Source organism: Aythya marila (assembly GCF_965140915.1).
Source record: "Aythya marila genome assembly, chromosome: 24".
In the NCBI taxonomy this organism is placed as follows: Eukaryota; Metazoa; Chordata; class Aves; order Anseriformes; family Anatidae; genus Aythya; species Aythya marila.
In genome coordinates, this window is record NC_139065.1 from 3,163,054 (window position 1) to 3,190,549 (window position 27,496).

The 27,496-nt window shown below is 59.3% G+C and overlaps 1 protein-coding gene across 3 annotated transcripts; it reads left to right on the top strand.

Annotated features, from left to right (window-relative positions):
* Positions 1-639: 639 nt before the first annotated feature.
* On the top strand, positions 640-27,490 carry PPFIA4 (PTPRF interacting protein alpha 4; the record flags this gene model as incomplete). 3 transcript variants are annotated; one of them, XM_082778615.1, is made up of 29 exons in its annotated part: positions 640-876; positions 7,842-7,943; positions 8,022-8,186; positions 8,823-8,904; positions 9,181-9,269; positions 9,663-9,884; positions 10,311-10,457; positions 10,559-10,697; positions 11,289-11,368; positions 11,534-11,665; positions 13,028-13,090; positions 14,400-14,491; positions 16,688-16,829; positions 17,090-17,295; positions 17,774-18,014; positions 18,188-18,223; positions 18,802-18,935; positions 19,078-19,241; positions 19,692-19,785; positions 20,028-20,109; positions 20,534-20,734; positions 21,668-21,730; positions 22,884-22,910; positions 23,834-24,009; positions 24,613-24,710; positions 25,373-25,548; positions 25,768-25,836; positions 26,634-26,811; positions 27,432-27,490. In XM_082778615.1, 29 exons carry the CDS (start codon positions 640-642, stop codon positions 27,488-27,490), a joined length of 3,696 nt encoding a protein of 1,231 aa, XP_082634741.1. The 3 variants fall into 3 exon arrangements, with proteins under 3 accessions (XP_082634741.1, XP_082634740.1, XP_082634742.1); XM_082778614.1 differs by having other exon boundaries at positions 8,823-8,897; positions 9,174-9,269; XM_082778616.1 differs by lacking the exon at positions 22,884-22,910 and having other exon boundaries at positions 8,823-8,897; positions 9,174-9,269.
* Between the last annotated feature and the right edge of the window lie 6 nt (positions 27,491-27,496).

Below are 27,496 nucleotides of genomic sequence, written 5' to 3' on the forward strand. Positions count from 1 at the left end.
TGGGCGGGTGCCCTGGGGGTTTGGGGGGCAGCAGGAGGGAGCTGATCGCTGTCCCCTCTCCTGCAGGTCACAGCTTTGTGGTTAAAGAGCCACGGCACCGAACGGAGACGCCCTCCTGCACCAGCTGGGGCCATCTCGCTTCGCCCCCGGGAGAACAACCGCTCTTCATCCGACTCCTCCTCAGCATGCCCGGGCAGCCCAAATATCCCCCGGGCCCTCCCTGCGCTGCTGCAAGCTCAAGCTCACCGCTGCGACGTGTCCCCAAGGGTCACCTCGTCCCCCTCTGAGCATCCCCGTGGCTCGTGGATGCTCCAGCCCCCCAAAAAGGCATCAGAGCAGCAGCACGAGGGGCTGCGACGGCACCAGCGGTGCCAAGCAGCTGAGCAAGGGGGATTTAAGACCGCGAGGACCTTGTGGGTGCCAAGGACATCGCCTTGTCCCTGCGACAGCCCTCGGTGGGCACCCAAGAAGGGATGGGGCATCCCTCTACCTTCACCACCCCGTTGCCCTCTCCATTGCTGGCTTCTCGGGTGCGCGGGGAGCCCGTAGAGATGTGAGCGGGGCCCTGCAGCTCGACAGCACCCAGCACCCGCCCCGCCAGGCGCCTCCAGCACCCTCTCCTGCCCACCCCGTCTCGCCATGATGTGCGAGGTGATGCCCACCATCAGCGAGGGGGACCCCCTGGGTCCCCCCCAGGGCTCCGAGGCGGATGCCGACTTCGAGCAGCTGATGGTGAACATGCTGGACGAGAGGGACAAGCTGCTGGACACCCTGCGGGAGACCCGCGAGACGCTCTCCGTCACCCAGAGCCGCTTGCAGGAGGCCCTCCGGGAACGGGACCAGCTCCAGAGGCAGCTCAACTCTGCCCTCCCGCAGGTAAGGACACGGCCCCAGGGTGAGCAGGAGCCCGTGCTGAGGTGTGTGAGGGCAATCGGGTGCTCAGATCTTGGGTTTAGCTCGGGATTTTGGGAAGACCGACTTGGTGGGTGGCGGTGATGGTGCCGGGTGTCGTATATCTCGTGCCAAGAGTACAACCCGTGGGATCTCTCACCTCATCTTCTCCCCTGTACCCTCATTGGTCCGTGACTCCTTACAGGGAACGTGGAGCTGTAATCTCTGCTCTTGCCCAGGGGAATGGGCACAGAGAAGGGGCAAAACCCCCCGCGAGGACACCCTGAGGTGCTGGAGGCAGATGCAGAGCCCCCGCTCGCCCATTGGCACCAAGCAGTGCGCGGGGAAGGGGCCGCCTCCAGCCATCCCCGTGGGACTCAGGGCAGCCCTCGCTTTCACGAATCCCCGCTGACATTTACAGAGCCCCCAAACGGGGCCGCTAACCACAGCTCTTCCCCACCGCTGGAGGCCCCTTCCCTCCTCGGCAGGGCTCCTTTCCACAGCCCCGTCGCCCTGGGGTGCGGGCTCAGGTGTCAGGACTTTCTCTGCGCCAACTGGGAACGCTGGTGGCAGAGCTGGGTGCCGAGCAGGGATGGAGGCATCGCGGCGGGCCCATCTGTTCCCTGAGCTGGAGCAGACGGGCAGCACGCGGGGAGGCTGCCAGAGGTCTGTGCTGAGTGAGCCAGCCAAGGGCACGGGGGAATCGGGGCTGGCTGTGGCTCCGTTGGGTTCCTGGCTCTGCCCAGAGCTGGGTGTTGCCACGCTCCCGGCTCCTCCACCAGCAGGACCCGCTGCAGGCGCTCCGGGGACCTGGACTCGAGCTCAGCCTCCACGAGGAAAGATGCTCAGGTCAGGAGAGGAGAGGGGGGAACAGCATCGCAGGGCTGCACGGGGTGCCTCGGCTGCCCACCTTTGAGCAGGAGGCTTCAAACACCGGGGTGCTGGGCTTTGGGGCACCCCAGGGAGCCAGGAGGCGATGGATGGGCTGAAACGGGTGGCACAAGCCAGGGCAGAGCTCGGGATGGTGGCCGGCCGGCTCTCAGCATCCCTCCTCCACTCCAGACAGGGGAAGGCAGCTCAGCAGGGAGGCAGCCCCCGTCCTGTGCTCGGAGCCGGGCTCTCCATGCTCTCCACAGGCTGCCCAAAGCAAAAAACCCAACAGCTCTTTCCAGGGCAGCCCCACGGATGGGTCACTCCACGTCCCCAGAGCTTCCCTAAGACCTCCCCAAGTGCCGGGCACCTCGTGCTGGTGGCTCGTGTCCCCTCTGCTCCCTCCAGTGCTCGCTGCGGAGAGCAAGCCGGGTCACCCTGAGCGCGCTGCCCGCCCCGGATTAAGGGACCGTGCGGATTTACTCCCCGCTCCTGCTCCAATAAAGGGTCCTCGGCGCCACGCACGGCAGCGTGCGGACGGAGCAAACTGGGTCAGCGCCCGCCAGCCCCCTGGGTGCCCCTCTCCAGCTCCCTGCCCCGCGGCGAGGGATGCGATGAGCGTGGGCGGCTCATGGGGAACGGCCCCGGGTGCCCGCTGCCCCCCGCTGCCCGGCTTTACCCCGCACGGGCAGGGGGGCTCCGGGCACGGCCAGCCTCACGGGAGATGAGGGCTCGGCATGAACACGGGGAGCAAACCCAGCGGCGCTGCTCGCCTGCCCAATGGGACTAACCCCAGCATGTGCATGTACCAGGTAAGGGGGACGCGGCGGGGCGCTTCCCTTGGGGGGTAAGGGGGGGCTTCCAGTGTGCCTCTCCCATCCCATTCCTCCTCTTTTGTGGGCCTTCCTGAGGTCTGCTTCACCGAGGAGCTTTCAGGAGTTTGTCAGGCCCCGTTGGGAAGGGTCTGAGAGACTATTGGGAAGCAGCCTGCTTGAAGAAACCCTTTTTTTTTTGGTGCAGCTCAGTGCCCCCCGAGGCCGACAGCCCTTTTGCAGCACCTCCAAGGAGGCAGGCCCTGGCTGCACGGAGGAATTGCACGGCTTGGGCTGGCCGGGGACCAGGGGAGGTGGCACTGCGCATCCCTTCAGGGCACTGGGGCAGTTGGATGCTGCTGGGACCCCCAGTGGGGCAGACCCATGGATGGGGCAGGCAGGGATGCCCCAGGGATGCTCCTGCCTGCGGCTCCCGTCCCCCTCCCTGGTGCCGCACGGCCGAGCCGCCCCCTCCTGATCTGTGGGGGCATCCCTCAGCCCCCAAAAAAAGGCAGAACTCCAGGGCGATTTCCCGGGGAGACTAAGCTGCCTTAATGCTTCTTTACATGATTTATTTATTCATGTGGGAGCGCCGAAAGCGACTTAATCAGGCTGAAAGCTCCCGGCTCCAATCCCTCTCCCCTCCCGGCTACGCGGGGGGTGCGCGGCTGAGCCCTGGCACCGAGGACCAAGCCCTGAGCAGGGTGTGGGTGCCCTCAGCAGCACCCCAGGGCCGTGGCACGGCTGCCAGCTCCCTCCTGCTTGGCCACTGGGTGTAGTGCGAGCCAGGGATGCTGTGTGCAGGGCTCCAGATGCGTCCAGATGCGCTCCTGCTGCGGGGTCCTGCGTGAGGCTGCCGTTCTCCCCGTCCTGCCCAGGGCTTGGGGGTCTGGCAAAAATCCCTGTCCCTGTTTATGTCGGGGGGAGAACGGGCTCCCCGATTTCACAGAGGTTGCTGCGCAGAGGGCTGCTGATATGCTGGGAAACCTGCTGTGATCCTTCCTTCCAGGCCCTTGCTGCTTTTTGGGGCTGCCCAGGGAGCTGAGAGCCAGGGCAGAGCCTCCAGGACCCCTGAGCTCTCTGGAGGTGGGCAGGATCCCGGCATCGTCCATCACCCCAATTCCTCCCCTTTCACTTACAGGCGAATCTAGAATTCCTTCTGCAAAGAAGAAGCACGAAAACACAAACCCCAGAGGCTCCAAGCAGGGGGAAAACACCCGTGGGGTGAGGGCTTTAACGTACCTTCAGGTTTTGGGGAAGGACGGAGGGAGCTGAGCTTTGAACCCTTGGAGCCTGCCGCCCTCCTACGAGCTCAGGGCCCTGGGGTTTGGGTTACTCCTTGCTCAGCTGCACGGCGCTGCTCTCCGAGTAATCCTGGGTGGAAACACATCCTGACTGCACGCTGAGAGGGGAGGACACCGACACTCATGGGTGATCCCCGCGGAGCCACGGTGCTGGGCTGAGAGAGCCGGGAAATGGCACCGCGGTGCCTGGCACCGTCAGAGGGTGACGGCTGAAACCCCGGGGTGCCAGGCAGGATTTAACCTCCCTAATGCCGTGCTGCCTGCTTCTGGGGTTGCATTCAGCCCCTCGGGGGTGACTTAGGGCTTTCCTGGGGATCTGTGCCCCTCCTGGAGGGGTCTGTCTCCTCCCGGCACGGACAGACGGACAGACGGACGGGCTCCGTCCCTCGCACGCTGAGCCAGCAGCAGATTTCCAGGTGCGGGCGGGCAGCCTTCCCGCGGCAAGCCTCGCCTGTCAGGAGCAATCACTCCAATTAGGGGCTTCGAAATGCCATTAATCACACAGCTGGAGCCAGCTCCTTCCTGAGGCTCGGGTGCGCTGGAGCGGTGGCCGTGCTCCTGCCACAAAATGGTTTTTGCTCACTTTGGTGAGATCTCGACGGGGTGGGGAGAGGATGAAGGTGGCTCAGGGCTTTCACATTTCAGTTTTCCATGCTTTGAGTCATCTCCCCCTGCTATAGCACTGAGCTTCCCCAACCTCTCCCCGAGGTCTCCCTGCGGCGTTTCTCCAGCCTGGAGACCCCAAACTTGGCACCAAGAGCCCCATGCCCCAGCTTCCCGTCTCAATGCACCTCGCCGTGCTCCCTGTCTCCCTCCTGGCTCCTCCTGTGAAACCAGCATCAGCATCCGTCCCCCCCACATCCCTCCCGTGCAGGGCTTGGTGCCGAGCCCAGCCGCTCACCCTCACCCTTTTTGGGTGGTTTGGTTTTAATCCCAATTAGCCACTTCCCAGGCTGCTGGGCTTCCCGCAGGGCTCCTGGGGGCTCTCAGCGCCGTCTCTAATTATCCTCCATTTGATTGAAGATCAGGCACCTCTGCTTCGCTTTCTAATCCGTTTATAGGTGTCCCTGCTTAGCCTGAGCGCTTGCTGGAGCCAGGGGCATGCAGTGTGCAGCTCTGCCTGCCCATGGCCAGGGGACAGGAACATCACCACGTCCTCCTGCTTCACCCCTGCAGGTTCAGGGTAGAAGCTGTGCTCTGGGGAGTGCCTCTGTCTGCAGCTGGGGCTTGGGGAATTTTCTTCTCACCATCCCCAACCTCGCCTGGTGCCCGCTGGTGGCCCAGAAGCACCCACAGTGTCAGCCAGGGCTGACAAAGCCATCCATCCATGTGGATGATGGAGTGAATTGTCCCTGTTTTTTTATTCCCAAGGCATCCAGATCAGGCCTGTAGGTGCCCCCTAGCTCAGCTATCCCCTGTTGTGTCCTGCTGTCCCATCTCGCCGCAGGGGTGCTGCTATTTCTGGTGGTAAACGCTCATTTTTTTTGCAGCCTTTCCCCAAGGAAGGACAGTCACTGCGGTCTCTCGGGATGCCCTGGGAGCCTTGCTGGTGTGCGGGGTCCCTGACAAGGGGACGACTCGGAGGGGGCTGGGATGGGAGCTCTGTGCTGAGCCCCGACCAGCCCGGGATGGAGCCACCACCGCGCTTCGAGTCCCGGCCCCGTGGGTGGCATCAGGACGGCTGGGGCAGGGGCTGTGCTGCTCCCTCCTGCAGATTTTCTCTCTCTTTTAATCTCCTTGCCTTTCGGGATGAAAGCCTGATTGCAGCCGCAATCTGCACAGCTTCACCACCCCGGGAGGCAGAGCGGGGTGAGGAGGGCTGGGCGCTGCTGGCTCTGTCCCCATCGTGGCACCCATCTTCCCCAGCCACCCCTGCTGCCTTGTCCCGTCTGCTCCACACCGCAGGAAGCACCGCTCTCTGCCTCCTACCCTAAGTTTGCAATTTGCTGAGGGTCTCTAATGCTGCTGGGCTTCCTACCCCACGTGCCTGCGGGTTTCCAAAGGGCTGCAGTGGGGTAAGCATCAAGCTCCGCAGCCCTGCTTCCCCCTCTGGATTGCAGCCTCTCCGGATTTGGAGGCTTTGGATGCGCTGGGTCCCTACCCCAGTGCTAGGGGAGAGTCTGCAGCACCGCCTACCAAAGCTCAGGCTGCAGGAAAACATCACTGGGACCTTCCCAGCCGCAAGAAGGCTTTTGCTGCTCACCACGAGCCCGGTTGCCTGTCCCCAAACCCAAAGCAGCCGCTGGTGCATGGGTACCTCGTCTGGGTGCCTCTCGCTCCTCCCCTTCCCACTCGCCGGCTTTCCCAGCCCTACATAATCCACGGGGATGCTCACAAGCTGCTCTCTCTTGCATGCAAGCGCTTGCATAACCCGGCCACACACACACACGTGTGTGTGTGCTGCGCTGAGCCGAGCCCTAATCCCCAGGGGCCGGGAGAGCACGGATCCAGGGAAGCTTCGGCCGGGCACCGCTATCTCCTGGGGGTCTCTGCGACCTGGGGGGCTTGGGGTGGGCCAAGAGCAAGCACCAGACAATGCCTGGGCATGGCAGGAGCTGGCGAGGGAGGAGTTGGTGCAGTGTGTGCCTTCTGTGGGGTGGGGATGAGGCCAGGGCTGGAGCAGCCCCTGGGGAAGCGATGGGGCAGGAACGGGGTTGGGGTGCTGCAGCGGTGCCGGGGTGAGGGCACTGGGCAGGAGAGTGGCTGCTCAAGCCTGACTGCAGCTTGCTCTTTCTCTCCATCCCCACTGCCACACAGAGGTCCCACCCCTCTGTGGGGTCTCAGCATTCCCGGTGACACCACCGTCCCCATCGCCCTGGGTAAAAGCCATTGCGAACAGCCCAGGGCATGGTGTGGGAAGGGAGGAGGAAAATGTAGCTGGGAGAAAGAGATTGAAACACTCCGAGTGTCGTGGTGGGACATCAGCTGGTGCAAGAGGTCTCCCTTTGAGCTGAGCGGAGCATTTAATTCAAATCCGAACGCCTTGCCTCACTTTTAAGGCTTTTTTATTTGTTTAACTGGGAAATTAGAGTGGAAGGATTTCACGCTGTGAAACCGCTTTCAGCTCCCAGTCAAAATTTGTTTTGTTAATGCTCAAGCAAATCTTTCTCAGCTTCTTCTGCAGCCCTTTTCCTTTTTAAGTTCTTCTCAACAGCCCTGTGAAGCGGGTGTAAATTCATGAAGCGTTTCCTCATTTGCATTTTTCACCCTACAACGTCCCAGCTGCACCATGTCACCTAGCCCTGGCACACACCAGTGACTGGAACAGCAACTGGGAGCGGTGGGAGAGTGCTTCTGGGCTAACCCAGGGGCTCGTGTTTCCTTTTTTTTTTTTTTTTAAGAAAAAATGAACCCTCCTGCACCCTAGGAACTTCACGGCAGGTTTTCTTTCTGCTCCACCACAGCCACAATTGAAGTCTCTGTGTTTTGGAGGGGTCCCTCATGTCCCTCTGCTGTGCCATCCCTCGTTGCACAGCTCTTGCTGGACGTCACCTCCTGGGAGGCTGCTGCCAGACTGGTAGCAACTGGGATTCTTCTCCCCCCGTGCCCCATTTGTCTTGGCTGGGACGTGGGGCTTGGGGGTGGCTGGCTGATTTTTCAGCCTGGTGGGACATTTCTCAGCTGGGTGCTCTTCGAGGGGACGGGAGGGGATGGGAACGTGCTGGTGGCCTTGGCTGGAATGCTTTAAATGCCATCGAGCACTTCTGGAGCCAGAGAGCAGTTTCCTGTGTCACCGGACATCAAACCAAGTGGATAAAGAGCGGGATGCTGCTGTGGTCCTCACTTGTTTAAAGGAATAAATCGCCTCCCAGCTCGCCTGTGCGCTCTGCTGGCTGCTCTCTGTCCCTGTCACCCCCCTGGAGGGGTTGGGGTAGGAAATGCTCCGTGCCGGCAGTAGGCTCAGGGTGCTGGCCCCGTCTCCATCCCATGCTCCCAGCTAACGGCCGTGCCCTGCTCTCCGCAGGAGTTCGCCACGCTGACGCGGGAGCTCAGCGCGTGCCGAGAGCAGCTCCTGGAGAGGGAGGAGGAGATCTCAGAGCTGAAAGCTGAGCGCAACAACACCCGGGTAAGCGGCAAAAACCTCCCCAGCCTCCCCAGAAAATTCCCCTGGGGTGACAAGAAGCTCACGTTTGCCCTCTTGCAGCTCTTGCTGGAGCACCTGGAGTGCCTGGTGTCGAGGCATGAGCGGTCCCTGAGGATGACCGTGGTCAAGCGTCAGGCCCAGTCGCCGTCTGGGGTTTCCAGTGAGGTCGAGGTGCTCAAGGCACTCAAGTCACTCTTTGAGCATCACAAGGCGCTAGATGAAAAGGTGAGAGGGGCGGCTGGGGCCTCTCCCATCCCCTGCTCTGAGCAGACCTTCTCCCAGCGCTCCTCGCCGGGACAGCCTGGCCTCCTCCCTCGGGCTGGATGGCATTTCGTTTCGTTACGTGACATGGTGACGTGGGATGCCTCAGCAGGAGGGTTTGGGGAACTCAGCAAAAAGATACTGGGAACCGCTGGGGCTGGAGCAGATTCTGTGGGCTTGAGGCCGTTGGGGATGGGGACCTTGCTTCTCCCGGTTGCTCCCCTGATGGTGGTGAGTGCAGGTGTTTGGCACCCTGGTTCAGTCCTCGCATTACAGCACGTAGAGTTTCTCCTGAGTCATTTGCCTCGAGCATCTCTTTGCTGTGCTAAAAAGCATCTCCAAGCTACCCTGGCCTGTTTAAGGTACTCCAAGCTACTCCTGGCATCCTCCAGGACTCAGAGCAGCCCTGGCTGTGCCTCCCCAACACGCTTTTGCTCTCCCAGGTGATGGGCTGGAGCCTCCCTGAGTCTGTGCCCTGGACATGAATCCATATAGGCATGGTCTGCAGACAGATAAAAGGGGTTAGGGGTTCTCCTGGCTCCAGAACACTAACCATAATAAATAAATACCCAACTTTCCCATTATCTTACCCACCTGCAGGTCAGGGAGCGCTTGCGAGCATCCTTAGAGCGAGTGGCGACCTTGGAGGAGCAGCTGGTGGATGCCCATCGGCAGGTAAGAGGTGCTTGGCAGCCTACCCTGGGCCCCTGCTGGGGCAACTGCTGTGCTGGGACTGCTTGGAGTTACACCAGATTTGTGAATTCAGGTTGAATTTGGTGAACTCTTCCTTCACCCTCTCTCTCCTGTACCCCCTCAGCCCTAAGCAGAGGCTGGAAGAAGCCAGTGGGGAGCCAGCTGCAAAGCTGGGTGTGCTGGGGCTGGCCTCACTCGTAGCCAGGCCAGCTGGTTTCATTACCTCTCTGATATTAATTAATCCCTGTTGGTGTGCAGGTGGCAGCTCTGCAGCAAGGCGCCACGCGGGAGGCCCCAGCAGGCGAGCGGGATGAGAGGGAGCCCAAGGAGCCGGCGCAGAAGCTTCCCTGGAAGGTGAGAGCCCCAAAAACGCCTGCTCTGACCACGCTCACCAAGGCTGTGGTTTCTCTAACCCCCTTGTTGCAGGCTCTGGGGTACTGAATGCTTTTTGCCCTCCCCTGGCCCTATACCCCTGGGAAATGCCCTTTGGATACGAGCCGTTTTCCAGCACGGGGGAATTTGTGCTCCCACCTGGATGCTTCTAGGGGCTCAGCTTCCCAAAGGTGCTCTGCACACCCAGGGACTCTGCCCTTAGCTAACCCCGTCCTGCTGTGCCTGCGAGATGCCACATCCCTGCTGGTGGGGACTGTTCCCGGGGGTCCCAGAGCCCCCTGCCCCACTCACCCACCCCACAGCTGCGCGTTGTGGGGCAGCCGGGCACCCACCTCCCTCTCCGGTGCCTTGCAGCGGCTCTCCAATGGCTCTGTTCACCCCGACGACGAGGCAGGGCGGGTGGTGGAGCTGCAGGAGCTCCTGGAGAAGCAGAACTTCGAAGTGGTCCAAGCCAAGGAGCGCATCTCCGCCCTGGCTGCCAGCGTCGCGGAGCTGGAGGAGGATCTGGGCACCGCCAGGAAGGATCTGATCAAGTCAGAGGAGATGAGCAGCAAGTACCAGCGGGACCTCCGAGAGGTTAGGCGCTGCCCCCTCTGCTCACTGCTGCTTCCATGTGCTCTGTGCTGGGAAAGAGTTTGTAACCCCTTTTGTACGCATGGGAAAGGAGGGAGAAGGACGGTGTTTCCCCCAAAAAACCCTGCCTTTGGGGGTTGTCCCCACATCCGTCAGCAGGACTACCCTGAGGTTATAATGCCAGTTCTGTGATTCTGTGATAAGCAGACTCTGAGATACCCCCAGGCAGTGAGCTGTGTCTGTGCCAGGATGTTTTCTGGGATTACCTGACTGTCCCTTTCTTGTCCCCTCCATATTTTTGTGCAAAGCGGGGCTTTTGCTGCACGCTTAGGCTCAGGGATGCCCCAGGCTCAGAGAATCCTTATGGCCCAGTTGTTCCCAAATTGCTGGCCACAGGCTCAGGGTGTGACAGCCCCATCGCTTCCCCAGGCTCTGGCTCAGAAGGAGGACATGGAAGAGAGGATCACCACGCTGGAGAAACGCTACCTAGCAGCCCAGCGAGAAGCTACCTCCATCCACGACCTCAACGACAAGCTGGAAAGCGAACTGGCCAACAAGGAGTCCCTGCACCGCCAGGTACCGGAGCGGGACCCACCACCCCGGGGACCCGGGAGGGAGAAGCGGGTGCTGGGGAGAGGAGGTGGGTGCCAGGAATCACGTCCTGCCCTGTCCTGCAGTGCGAGGAGAAAGCCCGGCACCTGCAGGAGCTGCTGGAGCTGGCGGAGCAGAAGCTGCAGCAGACGATGCGGAAAGCAGAGACGCTGCCCGAGGTGGAAGCGGAGCTGGCCCAGCGCATCGCAGCGCTCAGCAAGGCAAGTGTGTGGGGTGCGAGGGGCAGAGGGGCCAGGGGGCTGCAGGAACCAGGGGCAGAGGCAGAGGGCTGGGCACCCACCTGCAGAGATGGAGCCTGGCAGCCCCAGGGCACCCTGCTCTCGGTCCCAGCCTCTGAGCTCTGCTGCCCTCTGCTTCCTCTGGGGTAGCAGGGACAGTTCACAGCTTTTAAAACTCCTCACATGCAGGACTTGCTCCTTTCCTCAACTGCTCTCTCCAAGGCAGAGGTGTCCTTGCTGCTCGGGGTGGCCGTCACCTGGTGTTGGGATAGTTTTGGAACGAGGAGGAGGAGGAGGAGGAAGGACCCAGGCTGGATCTGGGAGGGTGCAGGCTTGGGTGGGGGTGTGGATGTGGCCAGCCCTGCCTTTTCCAGGTGCCCAGTTGCTTGTGGAGCACCTCCATCTCTGATCCCCTCGCTAGCAGTCCTTTCAAGGCTTGCCCAGGGATGCAGGCAGCAGGAGGGAGCGCCTCATCCCGGGAAGGCTGTGGATGCAGGGATGGAGGGAAGGATGCGGGAGGGCCCACGTGGTTTTGGGGAGCGCCATCCGAGAGGGCTGCTCTGCTTTTCCCAGGCAGAAGAGAGGCATGGGAGCATCGAGGAGCACCTCCGGCAGCTGGAGAGCCAGCTGGAAGAGAAGAACCAGGAGTTGGCCAGGGTAAGTGCTGCTCAGCCCGGATGGGGGAGTCCTCGAGGGTCCTGATCTGGCCTCAGCTCCCCCTTGCTGTGACAGCTGGGAGCCTGGACACAGCACAGAGCTCCTCACAGCGAGAGGAGCAGAGCCACTGGATCTGACGTGGCCGGCTGCTGTTTGCCATTGCAGGCCCGCCAGCGGGAGAAGATGAACGAGGAGCACAACAAGCGGCTCTCGGACACCGTGGACCGGCTGCTGAGCGAGTCCAACGAGCGGCTGCAGCTGCACCTCAAGGAGAGGATGGCAGCCTTGGAGGAGAAGGTATCGGCTAGGGGCAGGCTTCGGGAGGGAGGTGTTTGGGGCGTGAGGGACCTGCAGCGGCCCTGACACGGACCCTCCGCCAGCTGCAGCGCAGGATTTTGGAAGTGCCCATGCAGGGATGGAGAAATGACCCCGTACGGGATGCCAGCCGGGTGCCAGGGCTGGTTGGGGGCTCAGCATCGCGTCCTCGCCTCCTGCCAGCCCCCACCCGGCAGGACCCGCTCCCCACCGAGCCGCCTCCGACAGCGGCAGGATTTGTCCTGCCCCGTTCCCTTCCTTCCCTGTGTCTGTCCCAGCACAGCCTCACCTGCAGCTGGAGCGAAACCCCACTGCATTTTGCAGGAGAAAATGCAGCGTTCGTCCCCAAACCCTCCGTGTGCTGCCATGAAACCCTCCCGTCCCCCAGGCCCTGCCCTCTCCGAGCCGGGACGGAGCCCGTGAGCAGCCGCCAGCTCCTTCCCTGCTCCTCCTGGGGAGCCAGGCTTTCCTTTGAGCCTTGTGAATGCACTCGGCTGGCAGAGCAGGTGGCCCAGAGCAGGATTAAACCTCATAGTGGCAACAGGAGACCAGCCTGTGATCATTCACCTTTGTCTGGGTTCCTGCAGGGACCGTGCTCCCCGTAAGAAATCGGGGCGCAGAGGGAGGTGCACCCCTGGTTGATGCCTCCAGGACCGGGGCTGTGTCCCTGCTGCTCTGAACCTCCTGTCCGCAGGCAGACCTGGCAGTGCCAGCCTGTGTTCAGCCAGCTCTGGGTACAGAACAGGAACTCACGGGTGGGACTGGTTCCAAATTCCCATCCCAGCCAGCAGCGAGCAGGGAGCAGAGCCTCGTGGAGGAGCACTGCCTTCCCCAGCCTGCTGCCGATGCTGGTACACACCACATCCAGGTCATCCTTGGGCAAAAATCCTGCTCTTTGGCTTCCCAAATCAAAAACCAAAATGCCAGGCAGTTGCGAGCTCTTCTTTCCCCACACTTCTCTAGCCCAGAGACGGGGATGTTTTTGTCCTTGAGCCAGCTGCCCGAGAAGCCGATCTCCTCTCAGCCCCCTTCCCACCCTGCAAGCGCTCCCAGAGCTCTGGCTGCTGCTTGCCCACCGTGGCCATGCCCCAGCCCCAGTATAGGACTGGAAACGGGCTGCAGCCCTGCTTTTGAGGAGCAGGGGGTTGCAGAGAAGGCTGATTGGCAGGCAGGGAGGTGAGGGACAGGCTGGGAGCCACCACCACCTGTCCTGCCCCATGTCAGTCCCGCTGTCCCCGCTGCATTTCCATGCTGGCCGTCCCCATGAGGCCACGCAGCCGTCTCCTCAATGCTCTCTCTCTTTCTTTCCTGTTTGTGTTCCCTTTTCTTTTGAATTTTTCAAAGAACACATTGTTACAAGAGCTGGAAAATACCCAAAAGCAGATAGAGGAACACCAGCACGACAAGGTAAATGCCGCCACAGGGAGCCTGCCCTAGTGACTGCACCTCCTCACTCCTAACCCCTGACTAGTGGCAGTCCCGCCACCTAAAATACCCTAAAAAGTTTTGGAGGAGCTGGGACCCCAAAGCACCCAGCAGCAGGAGGCCACAAACTAACCCACGCAGTGGCTGAATGGAAGCTGCCACCCACCTCACTGGAGACCCCCGGTTCGGTTCCTGAACAGGCACGTTCGCTCCCATCTCTGTGTTTCTGTCACATTCATCCATCCCCCTGCCGAGTGGGGACAGCAGCGAGGCTGCGGTGGCTTTGTCCTCATTTCCAGAGGAGGATTTGCCCCCGTGCTCCCTGAGGCACCCACATCCCCTTCACCCTCAAGACTTCCCCAACCTCCTCGCTCAATCGGGGCTGAGGTCTGCTCCGTGCCCAGCTTGCAGAAATCCCTGTAGGTCTCCACACCTCCCCTGCCCTCAGATAAAGCATCTAATTAGGGTCTGCGAGACGAGCCCACGCCAGCCTGTGCCAGAAAGCTGGAGGGCTCCAGCTTTTTGAAGCAACGGGAGCTTCGGGGACGTGCCCCACGTCCTGTGCATGCTGGGAGGGTCTGGGGGGCTGCTTTCCACATCGCTTGCAGCTCTCCGAGATGCTCTCTGCCTGCTGTGAGGGTTTGCAGGCACTGCTTGCACTCCCTGGCCACGGCTGCTCAGCTCTGGGTAGAGGCAGAGCCCGGAGACCTGCATGATGCTGCCCGCATGCTGCCCACCCCAGTTCAGCCCACTTCAACCCCCAGTTCAGCCCACGGGATGGGATCCTGCTGTGCCTGGAGGATCCCATCCCTCTGCCTCCCTCCCCACCCACAGCATCTCCCGCAGGACAGCACGGCCACGTAGTGGTCCTGGTCTGGGGGTGGCAGCAGGGGGGGTGGACAGGCCCAGCATCAAATCTAGCTGGCGGGTCCCACGCTGCCAGCCCTTTGCCGTGGTGAATGTGCACATGAAGCTTGGAGCAAAGCCAGAGCATCCTGGTGGGACTGGCTCTCCTTCATCTCACAAAGCAGCCTTGGTTCGAGCACGTGTGTGTGTGTTTGTCTGCCCTGGGGTCTCTCCCTCCCCTCTCAGCATCACCCTGGCATCACCCCAGCGCTGTCATTCACTATCGCCTGCATGAGCTGTTTCTTCTCCTGGTGCTTTGAAGCTGGGATGGGGGCTTGTAAAGGGAATGTAAACCTATAAATTGCTTGGTTTGCCCCAAACTTGTCTCTTTGTGCTCTTCGGGACAAAACCAACCCCTGCCCATCTCTTCTCTTGCCCTGAACAGCGCCGGCTGTCAGACGAGATCGACAAACTGCGGCTGGAGGTCGATCAGCTCAAGACCAGGAGCGGGACGTTCGTGGAGAGCGTGCACACGAGGTGAGAGCCTCCTGCCAAAACCCTGCCAGCCTGTGCACGCCCCGCTCTCATCCCACACCCATGTCTTCAGGGCGTTTTGGTTTTTAGGGCCCCAAAATGCTGTTCGTGCTGGGCATTTCGGCCTCACCAAGCCTCAGTTCATCACAGCAGGGTCGGCTCTGGCTGCGCTGTCCCCACAGCAGATCTGTCCTGGGGTGAGACACAGACTGTTGAGAACAGCCCAGCCTCACCAAACGGCCCCAGATTCACTCTCCAATGACAAAACAAAACAAAACAAAACAAAATCCACTGGGCATTGTTTCTTTTTCTGCACAAAGGGCTTGGGACTTGTGCAACCTCTCTCTCAGCTCCTTCACCCTGGGGTGGCTTTACCTAATTCCATCCTCGCTGCCCAGCTCGAGGTGCTGCAGACCGTGCAGCATTTTCTCCATTTTGGCTCATTTCTATCCCTGTTCACCATCCACCTTTCCTCCCCTGATGTGCTGGGATGGGCTGGTGAGGAAGGAGGAAGCTCTTTCCGTGATGGCCAGCAGTGCAGAGACTGGGGGGATCCCAGCCCCGTGCTCCAGGAGATGAGGTGAGTCCAGCAGGTCTCAGCTTCTGGCACCAGTCAGGGGAACCAGCACGGCCACAAGAATCCAAGAACGGCCCCAGGAGGGAAGGGAAGGAGGGTGCTGAGGCGCCGTGCACCCCACCACACTGCTGTGGCCACCTGGGAGCCCACGTCCTCACCTGAGCCCTCGCAACCTGGGCTCGGTGTGGCAAGAAATTGTTGGGAGTGACCACCAGCTGCAAAAGCTCACTGCCCTGGGAGGATGGAAAAGAAGGGAAGGAGCTAGCGACTAAGCTTCGAAGCTGTTGGCAGCAAAGAGGAAAGGGCCTGGAGGCCCCGTGCCCACATTGGAAGGAAGAAATGGGGAGAGTGATGATGAAGTGAGGCTGAAGGACAGCTGTGTGCCAGAGGAGGGTCTGCAGCGTATGTGGGACCTGTTTGTGTGGGTCTGCAAGAACCAGACAGGCAATCTTTATTTTTTTCTTTAATTTCTTGAAGGACAATTCAGCAGAAAGCTTGAGTTACAGAGGCCAGAATAATCCCCCAGTTGAAATGTCAGCTTTTGTCTAAGGCACCTTTATCTGTTTTTAGCTCAGGAGCAGCTTGTCAGCAGCTCCACGGCTTAAATCCTCTTGAAACTTGGGCTGTGCCTTCGTCTGCAAGCACTGAGCTGACACCAAGCCGAGCAGCTCGTGTGAGTGATTTTGTCTGGGCTCGGCAGGATGCTGGGGGTGGGGAGCCCAGATCTATGCCTCCGCTGGAAACCAGACCCCACCGTGGCGGAAAATCTGCTGATTTCTCTGGACAAATGCTTCTGTCATCCTAAATCAAGCCCTCGTGCCTCCTATTGCAATGTGTATGGTGAGGAACAACCCCGTTCTCTGGGACGACGCCTCGCTCAGCCACAGGGATGGGTCTTTGGGGTGAGGAGGTGTGATCGGGTGACATGGAGACGTGCAGTGAGCATCAAAATAACAAAAAATGGCCTCGTGTCCAGCTGGAGCTGACGCATTTCTGTGTTCCTGAGCACCGACACAAGCCTGGAGGAGGAGAAAAAAGAAGTCCCGTCTGGTTTCCGATGGGAGATCCCAATGCTCATGCACCTGTACCTTGGAAGATCTGTTTCAAATGGGATTTTGTTCATCAGGGATTTTTTCATGGAAATACTGAAGAAAACATAAACAGAAGAAAAGCTTCGTGTCTGGCCCCCATCGTGGGGATGGGGAGAACAGGCACAAGAGGACTCTGGTGCCATACGTGTACAGGAGGGGAAGCTGTGCTGGAGAGGGGAGGACAGGAGGGAGCTGTGCAGCCCCCAGACCCTCTGGTTTGGGCCAAAACTGGCTGGATGTTCTGTGGGTATCAGGGCAAAGGGGGAGGTAGCACTTGGGTAGGGCCCTGGGCTGGGCTTCCATCTGCTTGTGAATGCATCTCCAGGGCCAGGGTAGGGGGAACTGGGCATCCTTCTCCTCTAGACCCTGCTTTTGCATCACTTCACACAGAGCAGGGAGGCATCACCGTGGTGGGCATCCCAGCACGGCCCCGTCCTCCTCTTCTGTCCTGAGCGAGTCTGGGCCGTGAGGGGAGCCACAGGGGAGCATCCTTGCACAGGCCATATCCACAGCAGAGCTCTCTCTCCCCAGGTCCCACATGGGCAGTGCCACGGACCTGCGCTTCCCACTCAGCGCCGTGGTCCATGCCCCCGCTGAGCCCTTTGGGACGGCCCCAGGCCTGCCTCGGGCACAGAAAGGGCGATTTGCTGCCCGGCGAGAGGAGCCGGCCAAGGTAACCCAGTGTCCTGCCAGCATGGGGCCAGGGCTGGGGTCAGGGTTGGGGTTGGGGTCTTCTCCTGCCCTGCACGCTGGTCTTACATGCCCTTGATTTGGGGATGTGGGGTGGTTTCATTCACCGGGCATGGGGGTAACGTGGCAAGAAGGGCTTCCCGCTGGGGTTGTGTTGAAGTGCGACTGATGCTCGAGGCCTCCAGTTTGGCTTTTGGAGACCTGGGGGTGCCAGGTGGGACCAGTGGACCTTGTTCCCCCCAGGACTGGGAGCAGGCCCAGGCAGGCAGCGTCCTGGCCACGGGGCCTCACGCCTTCGACAGCGACCCTGAGATCTCCGACGTGGATGAGGATGACCGCGAGACGCTCTTCAGCTCCATGGACGTGCTCTCCCCTGGCGGGCACTCGGATGCTCAGACCTTGGCCATGATGCTCCAGGAGCAGCTGGATGCCATCAACGAGGAGATCAGGTAGTGGCCACGGCCAAAACCCAGCACCACCTAGCTCTGAAATGGCTCCGGGGGGTGGCACAAACCGCCGGGCAGTGGGAGGAGGCTTTGATGCCCGAAAATTGATGTCCTGGTCCAGATTCAGCCAGGGAAATGGCTCGAGGATATTTAGCCACAGGGCTTGGTCCTTTCTACATGGGGATCTGTGTCCTTTGGAAGTACCGGTGTGGGCTTACAGAAAGGATCTTTGTTTAAAAAATATATATAAAAATCCCCATAAATTCTGAAAGGATTTGGGACACCCCTCAGCTGTGGTTTGTGTGGATTCTGCTGGCTCTGGCTGCCATTCCTGGAGAAAGGGAGCTCAAGTCACAGCACCGGGGCTGCAGTTCCCTAGCACAGCTCAATCCCATGGCTGGGAGCTACCAGATGGCCAGGACCCTCCCCCCCAAAAAAAAAAAGTGGGGAGCCCTGAGCTCTGACCCCACTCCTCCACCAGGATGATCCAAGAGGAGAAGGAGTCCACCGAGCTCCGCGCGGAGGAGCTGGAGACGCGCGTGACCAGCGGCAGCATGGAGGGCCTCAACCTCACCCAGCTGTGCAAGAGGGCCTCCATCCCCACCTCGCTGACGGCCCTGTCCCTGGCCAGCTCGTCCCCACCGCTCAGTGGCCGCTCCACCCCAAAGCTGACCTCCCGCAGCGCCGCTCAGGACCTCGACCGCATGGGGATCATGACGCTGGTGAGGAGGCGCCTGGGGCAGGTGGGAGCCTGGGGAGGGGGTGTGCATGTGGCTGCCCCCCCAGTGTCCGGTACGGCTGCGTGATGTGGAACGGGATGCCCGTGTTTGCTGAGGGGTTTCTCCATTAACTGCCTCCCTTTCTGTGTCTCTCTCGCATTCTCCCTTGCAATCAGCCCAGTGACTTGAGGAAGCACCGGAGGAAACTGCTAGTGAGTGGCTCCCACCCTGCTGGGTTTTGTCCAAGCCCCTTTTCCAGCCTGCTCCTGGCTTTGTCCACACCAGGTCAGGGTGCACCAGGCGTGGGATGGAGCTGGGGACCCCAGGGATTCAGCAGGAGGATCAGGGGGATCCCATAAGGTGCTTGGAGACATGCCGGCTGGCAGCCCGGGGCTCTGGCAGGACGTGGGGAGGGTCCTCAAACATTGAGCGTCCCTTCTGGGGACAGGGCGTATTTGGGACATTCCCATCTGTCCTCCTCAGAGCCCTCTGCTGAAACAGCAGCTTCAGTCCCCACACCCTGACCTGGACCATGGGGCTGCCTCCTTTCTCCTCCCCAGTTCCCTCCTTCCCAGGATCTTGGCCCTACGGCTGTGTCCTTCCCATCTGCCTGGGCACCTCGAGCCACCACCAGGGCTCTGCTCCGGGCTGATCCTGGAGCGTGGCCTCGGGGCCCCGGTGGCTCTTTGGGCCATGCCTCCATGGAGCAAGAGGGGTAGGTTCTGGGGCAGGCAGCAGGACAAGGATGGAGCTGGAGCCGCCCAACCTCATGGCTCCTGTGCTTGTTCAGTCACCCGCAGCTCGGGATGAAAGCCGAGAGGACAAAACCACCATCAAATGCGAGACTTCCCCCCCGTCCTCGCCCAGGACGTTGCGGCTGGAGAAGCTGGGTCACCCCGCGCTGAGTCAGGAGGACGGGAAGAGGTGAGTGGAGCACCCGTTGGCTCTCAAACCACTCGTTTGAGGCTTTGTGGAGGGGAAATCTGGGGCTGTGGGATGGGCCGGGGTTTGCTGTGGCTTGGAATAACCTCGGGCTTTGCTGTTCCTCTCCCTCCTCCATCCCCAGCTCCCTGGAAGAGCAGGCCAGCAACCCCAGCAGCAACAGCAGCCAGGACTCCTTGCACAAGGGCTCCAAGAGGAAGGGGATCAAATCTTCCATCGGGCGCTTGTTTGGGAAAAAAGAGAAGGGCCGCTTGATCCAGCTGAGCAGAGAAGGGGCCACAGGGCAGGGTCTGTGAGCAGCTCCGCTCCCGGGCGGGCCGGGCGGGCGTTCTCTCGGGCCGGGCTCTCTGCATGCCCCCTGGCACTGTCTGCTTTTGGGGTTGTAACCCCAGAGGAGCAGGGACACCCCTGCTGGGCACCCCTGGGGACGTTGGAGCCACCGGCTTTGGGCTGCCTGCAGCTTCAGGGCAGTCAGATCTGGGTGCTGTCAGCCCCGTGGACCTTTCGGGCCTGAGCATGGCCCAAACCTCTTTCTCGCCCCGTGGCACCTCCCTGATTTTGCACAGCCCTTTGGTGGGAGGCTATGAGGGTGGGTTGAAAATCTGTGCTGTGGTGGTGCATCCCTGACACCTCAGTGCGAGGACCCATGCAGTGCCCTGGGGGTTGTCAGACCAACCCTGGGGACATCGTGCTGATGCTGGGGACATTGCGCTGACCCACGGGTGTTTTGCCCAACAGTGCTGCTGACCGACACCGAGGTGGGCATCCAGGACCCTCTGGGCCTCGGCAAGCTGGGTGCTCAGGCTGAGAAGGATCGTCGCCTGCGGAAAAAGTGAGTGAACCTGCTTCTGTGCCCCAGCAAGAAAATGTCCCGCCTGGTGGCTGCTAAGCCACGACACAGGACTGGGAATCGCTGAAAAGACTTCTTGCCTTCACGCTCTCATGAGCCCTATTAGCTCCTTTATTGCTTTGCTGCCAGCTGATTCTTGCTGCCTGCACTCTCTTCCCCTTCGAGAGCTGTTCCCTTCTCCCCAGACTCCCAATAAACCACTCTTTTGCTTCTGTTCCCTCCAGGCACGAACTCCTGGAAGAGGCTCGGAGGAAAGGATTGCCCTTTGCCCACTGGGATGGCCCCACCGTTGTCTCCTGGCTGGAGGTGAGGCAGAGCACACCCGCACTTCGTCCCCACACACCGACAGCTTTGCAGTTGCTGCTGGTTTGTGGTGTGCTCCCCTGGCAGGGGTACAGCACCCCACAGTCCCGCTGTGCTTGGTCCATGCACGACGTGGCCATTGTAAAACAGCTCACGCTTGGCAACTCCTTCACCTGGCAAAGCCCTGAGCCCCTCAACATGCCCTACAGAATGGGTGTTTGGGGCCAGTGGCAGTAGGAACCGCTTCCCCAGGCACAGAGATGTTTTCTTTCCTCCCTCATTGAGTAGGGAGGTGGCAAAGGAGCGGTCATGGAGCCGTTTGTGGGTCCTTGTGGGTACTGAGTTTAAACAGGGCGTCCTAGAGCCCTGCCAGAGGAAATGAGGGCCCGTGCCCTGGGCAGTCACCAGCTTTGCCCTGTTTTGGCAGCTCTGGGTGGGAATGCCAGCCTGGTACGTCGCTGCTTGCCGAGCCAACGTGAAGAGCGGAGCCATCATGTCAGCCCTGTCCGACACCGAGATCCAGAGGGAGATCGGCATCAGCAACGCGCTGCATCGCCTGAAGCTGCGCCTGGCCATCCAGGAGATGGTTTCGCTCACGAGCCCCTCGGCACCTCCCACCTCACGGACAGTAAGTGCCCCATCCCATGACTGGTTTTCCCCTTTCCCTGGCTCCTTGGAAGCATTGTGGCTCGTTGTTCCCCAGGGAGCCCTGGTACTGCAGGCAAGTGCAGCAAGAAGGGGTTCTCTAGCACTCGGCGCAGGCTGTGGATGGGGTGACATCCCCTCACGGAGCAGTAAACCCACCAGGCACGTGTCCTCAGGCACAAAGATGGTTGCTGCCATCAGGTGTGAAGTCCTTTCCTGCCTTGAGGGCCCAGCAGACGCTCTTGTCCTCACCTGCAGGGACTGTCAGCAAGAGGCTGACTCTGCAGAGTAGGCAGTGAGGTTCAAAGCTCAGGGACTGTGTGCTCTGGAGGGGCTAAATTCCCACCCAGTTTGATCTGCAGGGCCAGCTGGGTTGTGCACAGTCATTTTTTCAGTCATTTCAATACAAAACTTGTCCCGAGACCATCTGAAAATTCCTGGGGCAAGTCAGAGTAGCTGCAGATCCCAGCCTTGCTCTGGGTAGAACAGGGAGCAGACGGCAGGATCATGTCTTGTGCTGGTCCCTAAAGCCCCCGAGGGGTTAATGGTGCTCCAGTCAGTCAAGACATGTCTGTAGGAGTATGGACAGCAAAAAGAAAGGCCCCAGGCATGCCCTCAGACAGCCCTGTCTGGTGTCACAGCTGTCAGGGACAAGCCTGCAGGCTCCGTGAACATAAAACCAAAGTATAAAGGCAGCCAGAGGGTCAGTGGTCCTGGCTGGGCTCTCCATGGACAGCCCACGGTGCACAAGGACAGTGGGGTGCCACCAGCCCAGGAGGATGCAGGGATGCTGCAACGTGCCCCCTGGTGCCATCCCAGGCGTGAGGGTGGTCTGGTCCTCCTTCATCTCGAGCCAGGCTCATTTCCATCATCCACAGTGGGTCACCCTGACCATTCTGCCCTTTTTCTCCTCCAGTCCTCTGGAAACGTCTGGGTCACCCACGAGGAGATGGAGAACATGGCCACGTCCACCAAGACGGTGAGGCTGGGCGCCCCGCTGCCGCCGCGCCGTATCGGTTAGCGCACTGAGTGAGCTCTGGGCGTGCATTAACGTGCCAAACCCCAGGAGGGAAGGGGATCTTGGCTGTGTCTCATGTGTCAGCTCGTGGCCAGCGCATTGCACCTGTCTAGAAACCGTCTTTCAGCCTTTAATATCCCAACAATTTCTAAAGCTGGCTTAAAAACCGTCAGATGCATTTGCCTTTGTCAAGCCCCCGTGGGTTGTGCCGGGTTTCCAGCACAGCTCGTCCGTCGGTTGTGAGTTAGACAGAAAGGAAAGACAAAAAGGAGGGTGATCTCAGACAGATGCATGGGACTGAGACCCACACTGGTCAGCCTGTGCCCAGAGATGTCACCGTCTAACCTCCCTTGACTTTAGTGTGCCCAAATATTGTCCCCTCTGTCTGTCCCTACCACTGGCTGGTAGCTTGGGGTCCCTCAGGGGGATGTGGCCATGCTCCCAAAAGCTCTGGGCCCTTTGGAGAGAGGAATCCCTGCTCCCCTCTCTGCAACTTCACGACCCCATGTTCACGTCTCAGAGCAGGGGCAGCATTTTGGCTCTGTTGTGTGAATGAGGCATTTTGTTGAAGCTCATGCCCACTGCCTGGGAACCACAGAACTTGTAACTGGCAGGTGCCGTTTAGGGACAGTGAGCTCAGGGTTACAGCAGGGGTTACGGCACTTTCCCTCGCAGGTTTTGGAAGTTTGAGAGAAACTAGTTCAAGGTGACAAGGAAAAGCAGCTGCAAAATGGGCAGATTGGGTTAGGCAGCCCCTCTGGGAGCTTGTGATCCATGAGCTGAAGCTTAGATTTCTCTGCATCTGTCTTTGGGTGACCCAAGAGTTACCCGTGTTACCCAGGACAGACATATGAGCCCCAGGTCTGTGCCACCTCCAGCCCAAGACCTGTAGATAAAGCCCCATCCCACATCCTCCTTGCTTACTTGAGAGCTGGGGTGAAGTTTGGGCCCCATGGGGCCAGGTTGTCCCCAGCACCCTGCTGGCAAGGCTGAGCCCCCCAGGCCCATCTGGGTCACGCAGTGCCGAGGGTCCCCTGCACTGGCACAGCACAGCACCACCGGGAACTGACTTTACCTGTCCTTTCTGTTGACATGCTGCGTGTGGCATGCTTAGGACACAGAGGAAGGCAGCTGGGCACAGGTGAGGTCCCCGTTGCACTTTTTTTTTCGGTGGGGTGGGCATGGGAGGGAGAGACGGACACCATGGGGCACCCAGGGAGTGAGCTTGGGGCAACAGGATTCAGCAAATCCTGCTTGGAGCTGAGCCTGCACCTGGTGATTGCTCCTCTGAGCCATCTCTTGGGCATGGGATGGTCCTCCTGGGACCTCCCACCAAGCAGTGCCCTTCTCTCCTTCAAGCTGTGACTTTTTTCCTGGGCCATCCTCTGTAAGACACAGTCCTGGTGTTAAAAATCCCCACCCAAGACTGACCTGGGTGGGGGGCAGGTTTCCAGATGCACAAATGTTTAGGTTTCACCTTTATTGGCCCAGAGTTCAGGATACAGAACGTTTTCGTGGACTGAAAAGGTGGGAGGAAAAAGTCCTGCTTGGTTCCATCTCTTCTGGTTTCGATGATTCTCAATTGTGTTACTTTTCTTCTGGTGGATCTCATTTCATTTTTGGACCCCGAATCAGCTTGCAGTGAAACTGACTGGATGTTTTGCTGCCCCAAACCAACCTTTTATCATTTTGAAATCATAAAACAGAAAGTTTGGTGATTTCTAAAAATCAGTTGGGAAAGCAATAAACTATATCTCCTACTTAGTTGTTTCGACTTTCCTGAATGTGCTTTTTCCAGAAGAAGTTGGTCAGGAAATCCCTTGTGCTCGCCTCTTGGCTGCTGCCCTGTCTCTTTGGGGCACCATTAGGACAAGGACCATGGCCAACAGGACTGTTCCCTCCAGCTCCTTCAGTCCAAACTAGGGTTCATCTCCTCCAGCCCATGTTTAGTCCTCAGGACAGTGACCCCCGGGCTGCAGCACCGACCTGTCACCGCTCTCCTGGGATTATCTGCAGCTCTACCAAGCCCTGGTTTCTCCCTAGTCTGTCCATTCGCTTTCACAGACGCTGGCCTATGGGGACATGAACCATGAGTGGATTGGGAACGAGTGGCTGCCCAGCCTGGGCCTCCCGCAGTATCGCAGCTACTTCATGGAGTGTCTCGTCGATGCACGGATGCTGGACCACCTCACCAAGAAAGATCTCAGAGTGCACCTGAAGATGGTGGACAGCTTCCACCGGTGAGTGCCCTCCTTTGGGAGGCCCTTGGGGTGCAGCGCCTGCACGTGGAGCAGAGGATGGGGGAATTGGAGGGATTTTTCCCTGTCTCGGGCAAGCTCAGTGCTGAAGGATGGCACCTGGGACAGCTGGTGTGGGCAAAACAGCTCCTTCAGCAAAACTGGAGAGGAGCAAGCTTTCTTCTGGCTGTGGAACAAACCACATAAAAATAATAAAAAAAAAGGGCTCATCCCATCTGATCCCCACCCTGCGTCCGTGGGGGCTGCCAGGACCCTTCATGCTGGAGCAGCTCCCATGGGCAGGTTGTCCCTTCTCTCCCCAGGCCCCAAGTATCATTGCTTATATCGAGGTAGTCTCAGACAGGTAGAACAGGGCAAAACTGATGGAATGAGGGATTATGATGAAAGGGAGGGATGTTCCCCAGGTTCTGGCCAAGATTTTCCCTTTGAGCTGTGTCAGTGAGGACCCAGTGCTGCACCAAAACATCCTTTGGGCACATGGAAAACGAGTGGGGAGGGGGGTCTCTCTGCAGGGTCCCTCCAAGGTGCCTGACCCCACGATTCTGAGCCCTCCTGAAGGCTGAGTGGTGTCTTGTGTCCTTGCAGCACCAGCCTGCAGTACGGCATCATGTGCCTGAAGAGGCTCAACTACGACCGCAAAGAGCTCGAGAGGAGGCGAGAAGAGACCCAGCATGAAATCAAAGGTCAGCAGCCACATACACCCCCCAGCTCTGGGAGGATTGATGGGAAACCTCCAGAGATGCCCAGCAATGATCCCTCTCCTGTATTTTTATCACAGCACTTGCCAAGGGAGAATTGGTATTTCTGAGCAATGCCCATGCCCGTAGGGCTGTTCTCTGTGGGGAACTTCCTTGCAATGTTCCCCAACAGATTGCTCCAAGTACCTTTAAGCAGCTCACCCTGGTCAGGCACAAGGAAAGAAGAAGGTTGTCAAGACAGGAAAGATCTAGCCCGAGCTTCAGATCAACTTCTGCCCCTTTCGGATGCTCAGGACACTCCCCAGCTTGCTCAGCCTCCCCTTCTCCTTTGGCTGTCCTGAGATTTCCCGTGCATCTGGCTGCTGCTTAGATTACAACTCATTATTGATAATGCCCCTAATTAAACCAGCAACCCTGGGTTCTTAGGATTAATTTTCACAGTTGCTTTCTGCCTGTTATTTCAACGTTCAGTTTGGCAAATTGAGCTGTTGCTGGCACTTGGGTACGTGGTGTTGCAGCTGGCCCAGGAAGAATTGTCCTGGGATCAGCCTGGGGCTGTGGGGCAGGGTTCCAGGACATCGCCAGGTCCCAACGTGACCACGAGCATGGTCTGAGCTGCCCTGGGACATGGCCTTGCTCTTTTGCAGACGTGTTGGTGTGGACCAACGACCAGGTCATCCACTGGATCCAGTCCATCGGGCTTCGCGAGTACGCGAACAACCTCGTTGAGAGTGGGGTGCACGGGGCACTGCTGGCCCTCGACGAAAACTTCGACCACAACAGCCTGGCGCTCGTCTTGCAAATCCCCACGCAGAACACGCAGGTAGGGGCAGTATCCCCGGGGTGTTGTGGAGGCGGGTGCTGGGCACGGGACATGGCCGTGGTGTGACTCCAGCAGTGCCACCAACCCCGCCGTGTGCTGAGCAGAGCACTCGGGTGGTGCATGGGCCTTTTCTCTGTCATTCTTAGGGTTTATGGGTTGGGAAGTTGTGCTGGGAACTGCTCCCTTCGATGGGGAGCGTTCATTTGATGTTATTTTCAGGCTCGGCAAGTGCTGGAGAGGGAGTTCAACAATCTGCTTGCATTGGGCACAGATCGGAGGCTGGATGATGTGAGTACCAAACCGCCCAGGCCCAAATCGTGCTGGGTGCCTGTTCTTGTTCAAGAAATAGGATTGACAGGGCCTCAGCTCTCTCCTGCCTTGTCCTGGGGAGTCAAGCAGTGCCTCATAGAATCTAGAGCAATTGCATGACCAGTGGAATAATTCAAAACTAAATTATGTAAAACGTAAAACTGGTTGTGGAGGCAGACGAGGTAGAGTCTTGTGCATCTTTTCTAGTGCTTGGTGGGCTGAATTTGAAGAGGACCCAACTGGCTTTCCTTGCCAGCTGCTTTAATATTGCCTTATAGAGGCACAGATGTCCTGTGCATGACACATCTGTGGCTGGTAAAGCTGGTGGGTTGGAGATGCCCCATGATGCAGATAGAAAGCTGCTCGCATTGAGTCACTGAAGGTGGGAATTCATCTAGATCTGTCCTACATCCAGCTTCCTTGCATGAAGTATGATAGCAGGTCTGGTCAGGACGCTCTTTAGAGCATGGAAACAAGCAGGTTCCAGATGCCACCATCTGTACAAGGTTAGATGCTTCTCTTTGGGTCTTTGCTGCAGCTCCCGTGGTGATGTATCCAGGGCATCTTTGCAGGCAGGGTGAAGAGAAGAGAGAGGCAAGCTGGCTCCTATGTGCTTAGCCCAATTTGATCACACACTTCTGCACAGTTTGGGGTGGCCTCGGCATGCTGGCACGCACTCAGACGAAAGCAGTGCCAGGATCTCACGAGGGCTGAAGGTCCAGGCTGAAGGTCCTGCTGCCCAGACTGCCGGGCTCAAACCCTCTCTTCCTTCCTAGGGTGACGACAAAACTTTCCGTCGAACCCCATCCTGGCGAAAGCGCTTCCGCCCACGAGATGTTCACAGCATCAACATGCTCAGTGGCTCGGCCGAGACGCTGCCTGCCGGCTTCCGTGTCACCAGCCTGGTGCCCCTGCCACCCCCATCCGCCCCTGCCAAGAAAATGCCCCCAGAAGGTCGGTCACCCCCTTCCCCTCGGGTCCTCTGCCACCACAGGGAACCTCACAGCACGGGTGGGGAGAGGAGAGGGAGAGAGGTCTGCTGGTTGCCTGTGATGCTGAATCCAGCCAGCAGAGCTGTTGTCTGCTGTAAATGCTTCTCCTGGAGGGTTATTTCAGCCCCTTTTCTGCTGTGTGGTTTCTTTGTTTTGAACTGCAGAAACTAGGATAAGGATCAGGGCCGTGGTGGGCTATGACCTGAGCCAGTCTTGTCCATCTTTCTACTAGTGGCCAGCTTTCTTCTAGTGGCTGAGGTCAAACTTCTCTCCCTTTTCCATCCCATGCCTGAAAGATGCAGTTCTCAGCTGGCCAAGGACAATAAAACCTGGGGCAAAATCCCAACAACTGACAGCCCCCAGATACAGACAGCAGGGTGCTCGCTGCCCGAGAGCAAGGCAGGATGGCACGTGATAACTTTCCAAATACCCTAGAGCCTTGGGTGAAGGCCAGACATACCTCTTCCTTTGACTCATGTAGCTTCAGCGCACAGATGCTGCCTAATAAACGTGTTGGTGGGAAGCCGAGGGCTAATTGGGGCAGTCACTAATTTCGTGCTGTGCTCTTTGATTTGCTTCCAGTTGGTGCCTCTGGGTCGCCACGGCTGGAGACCTCCACGGTCCGGACGTACTCCTGCTGAGGGTCA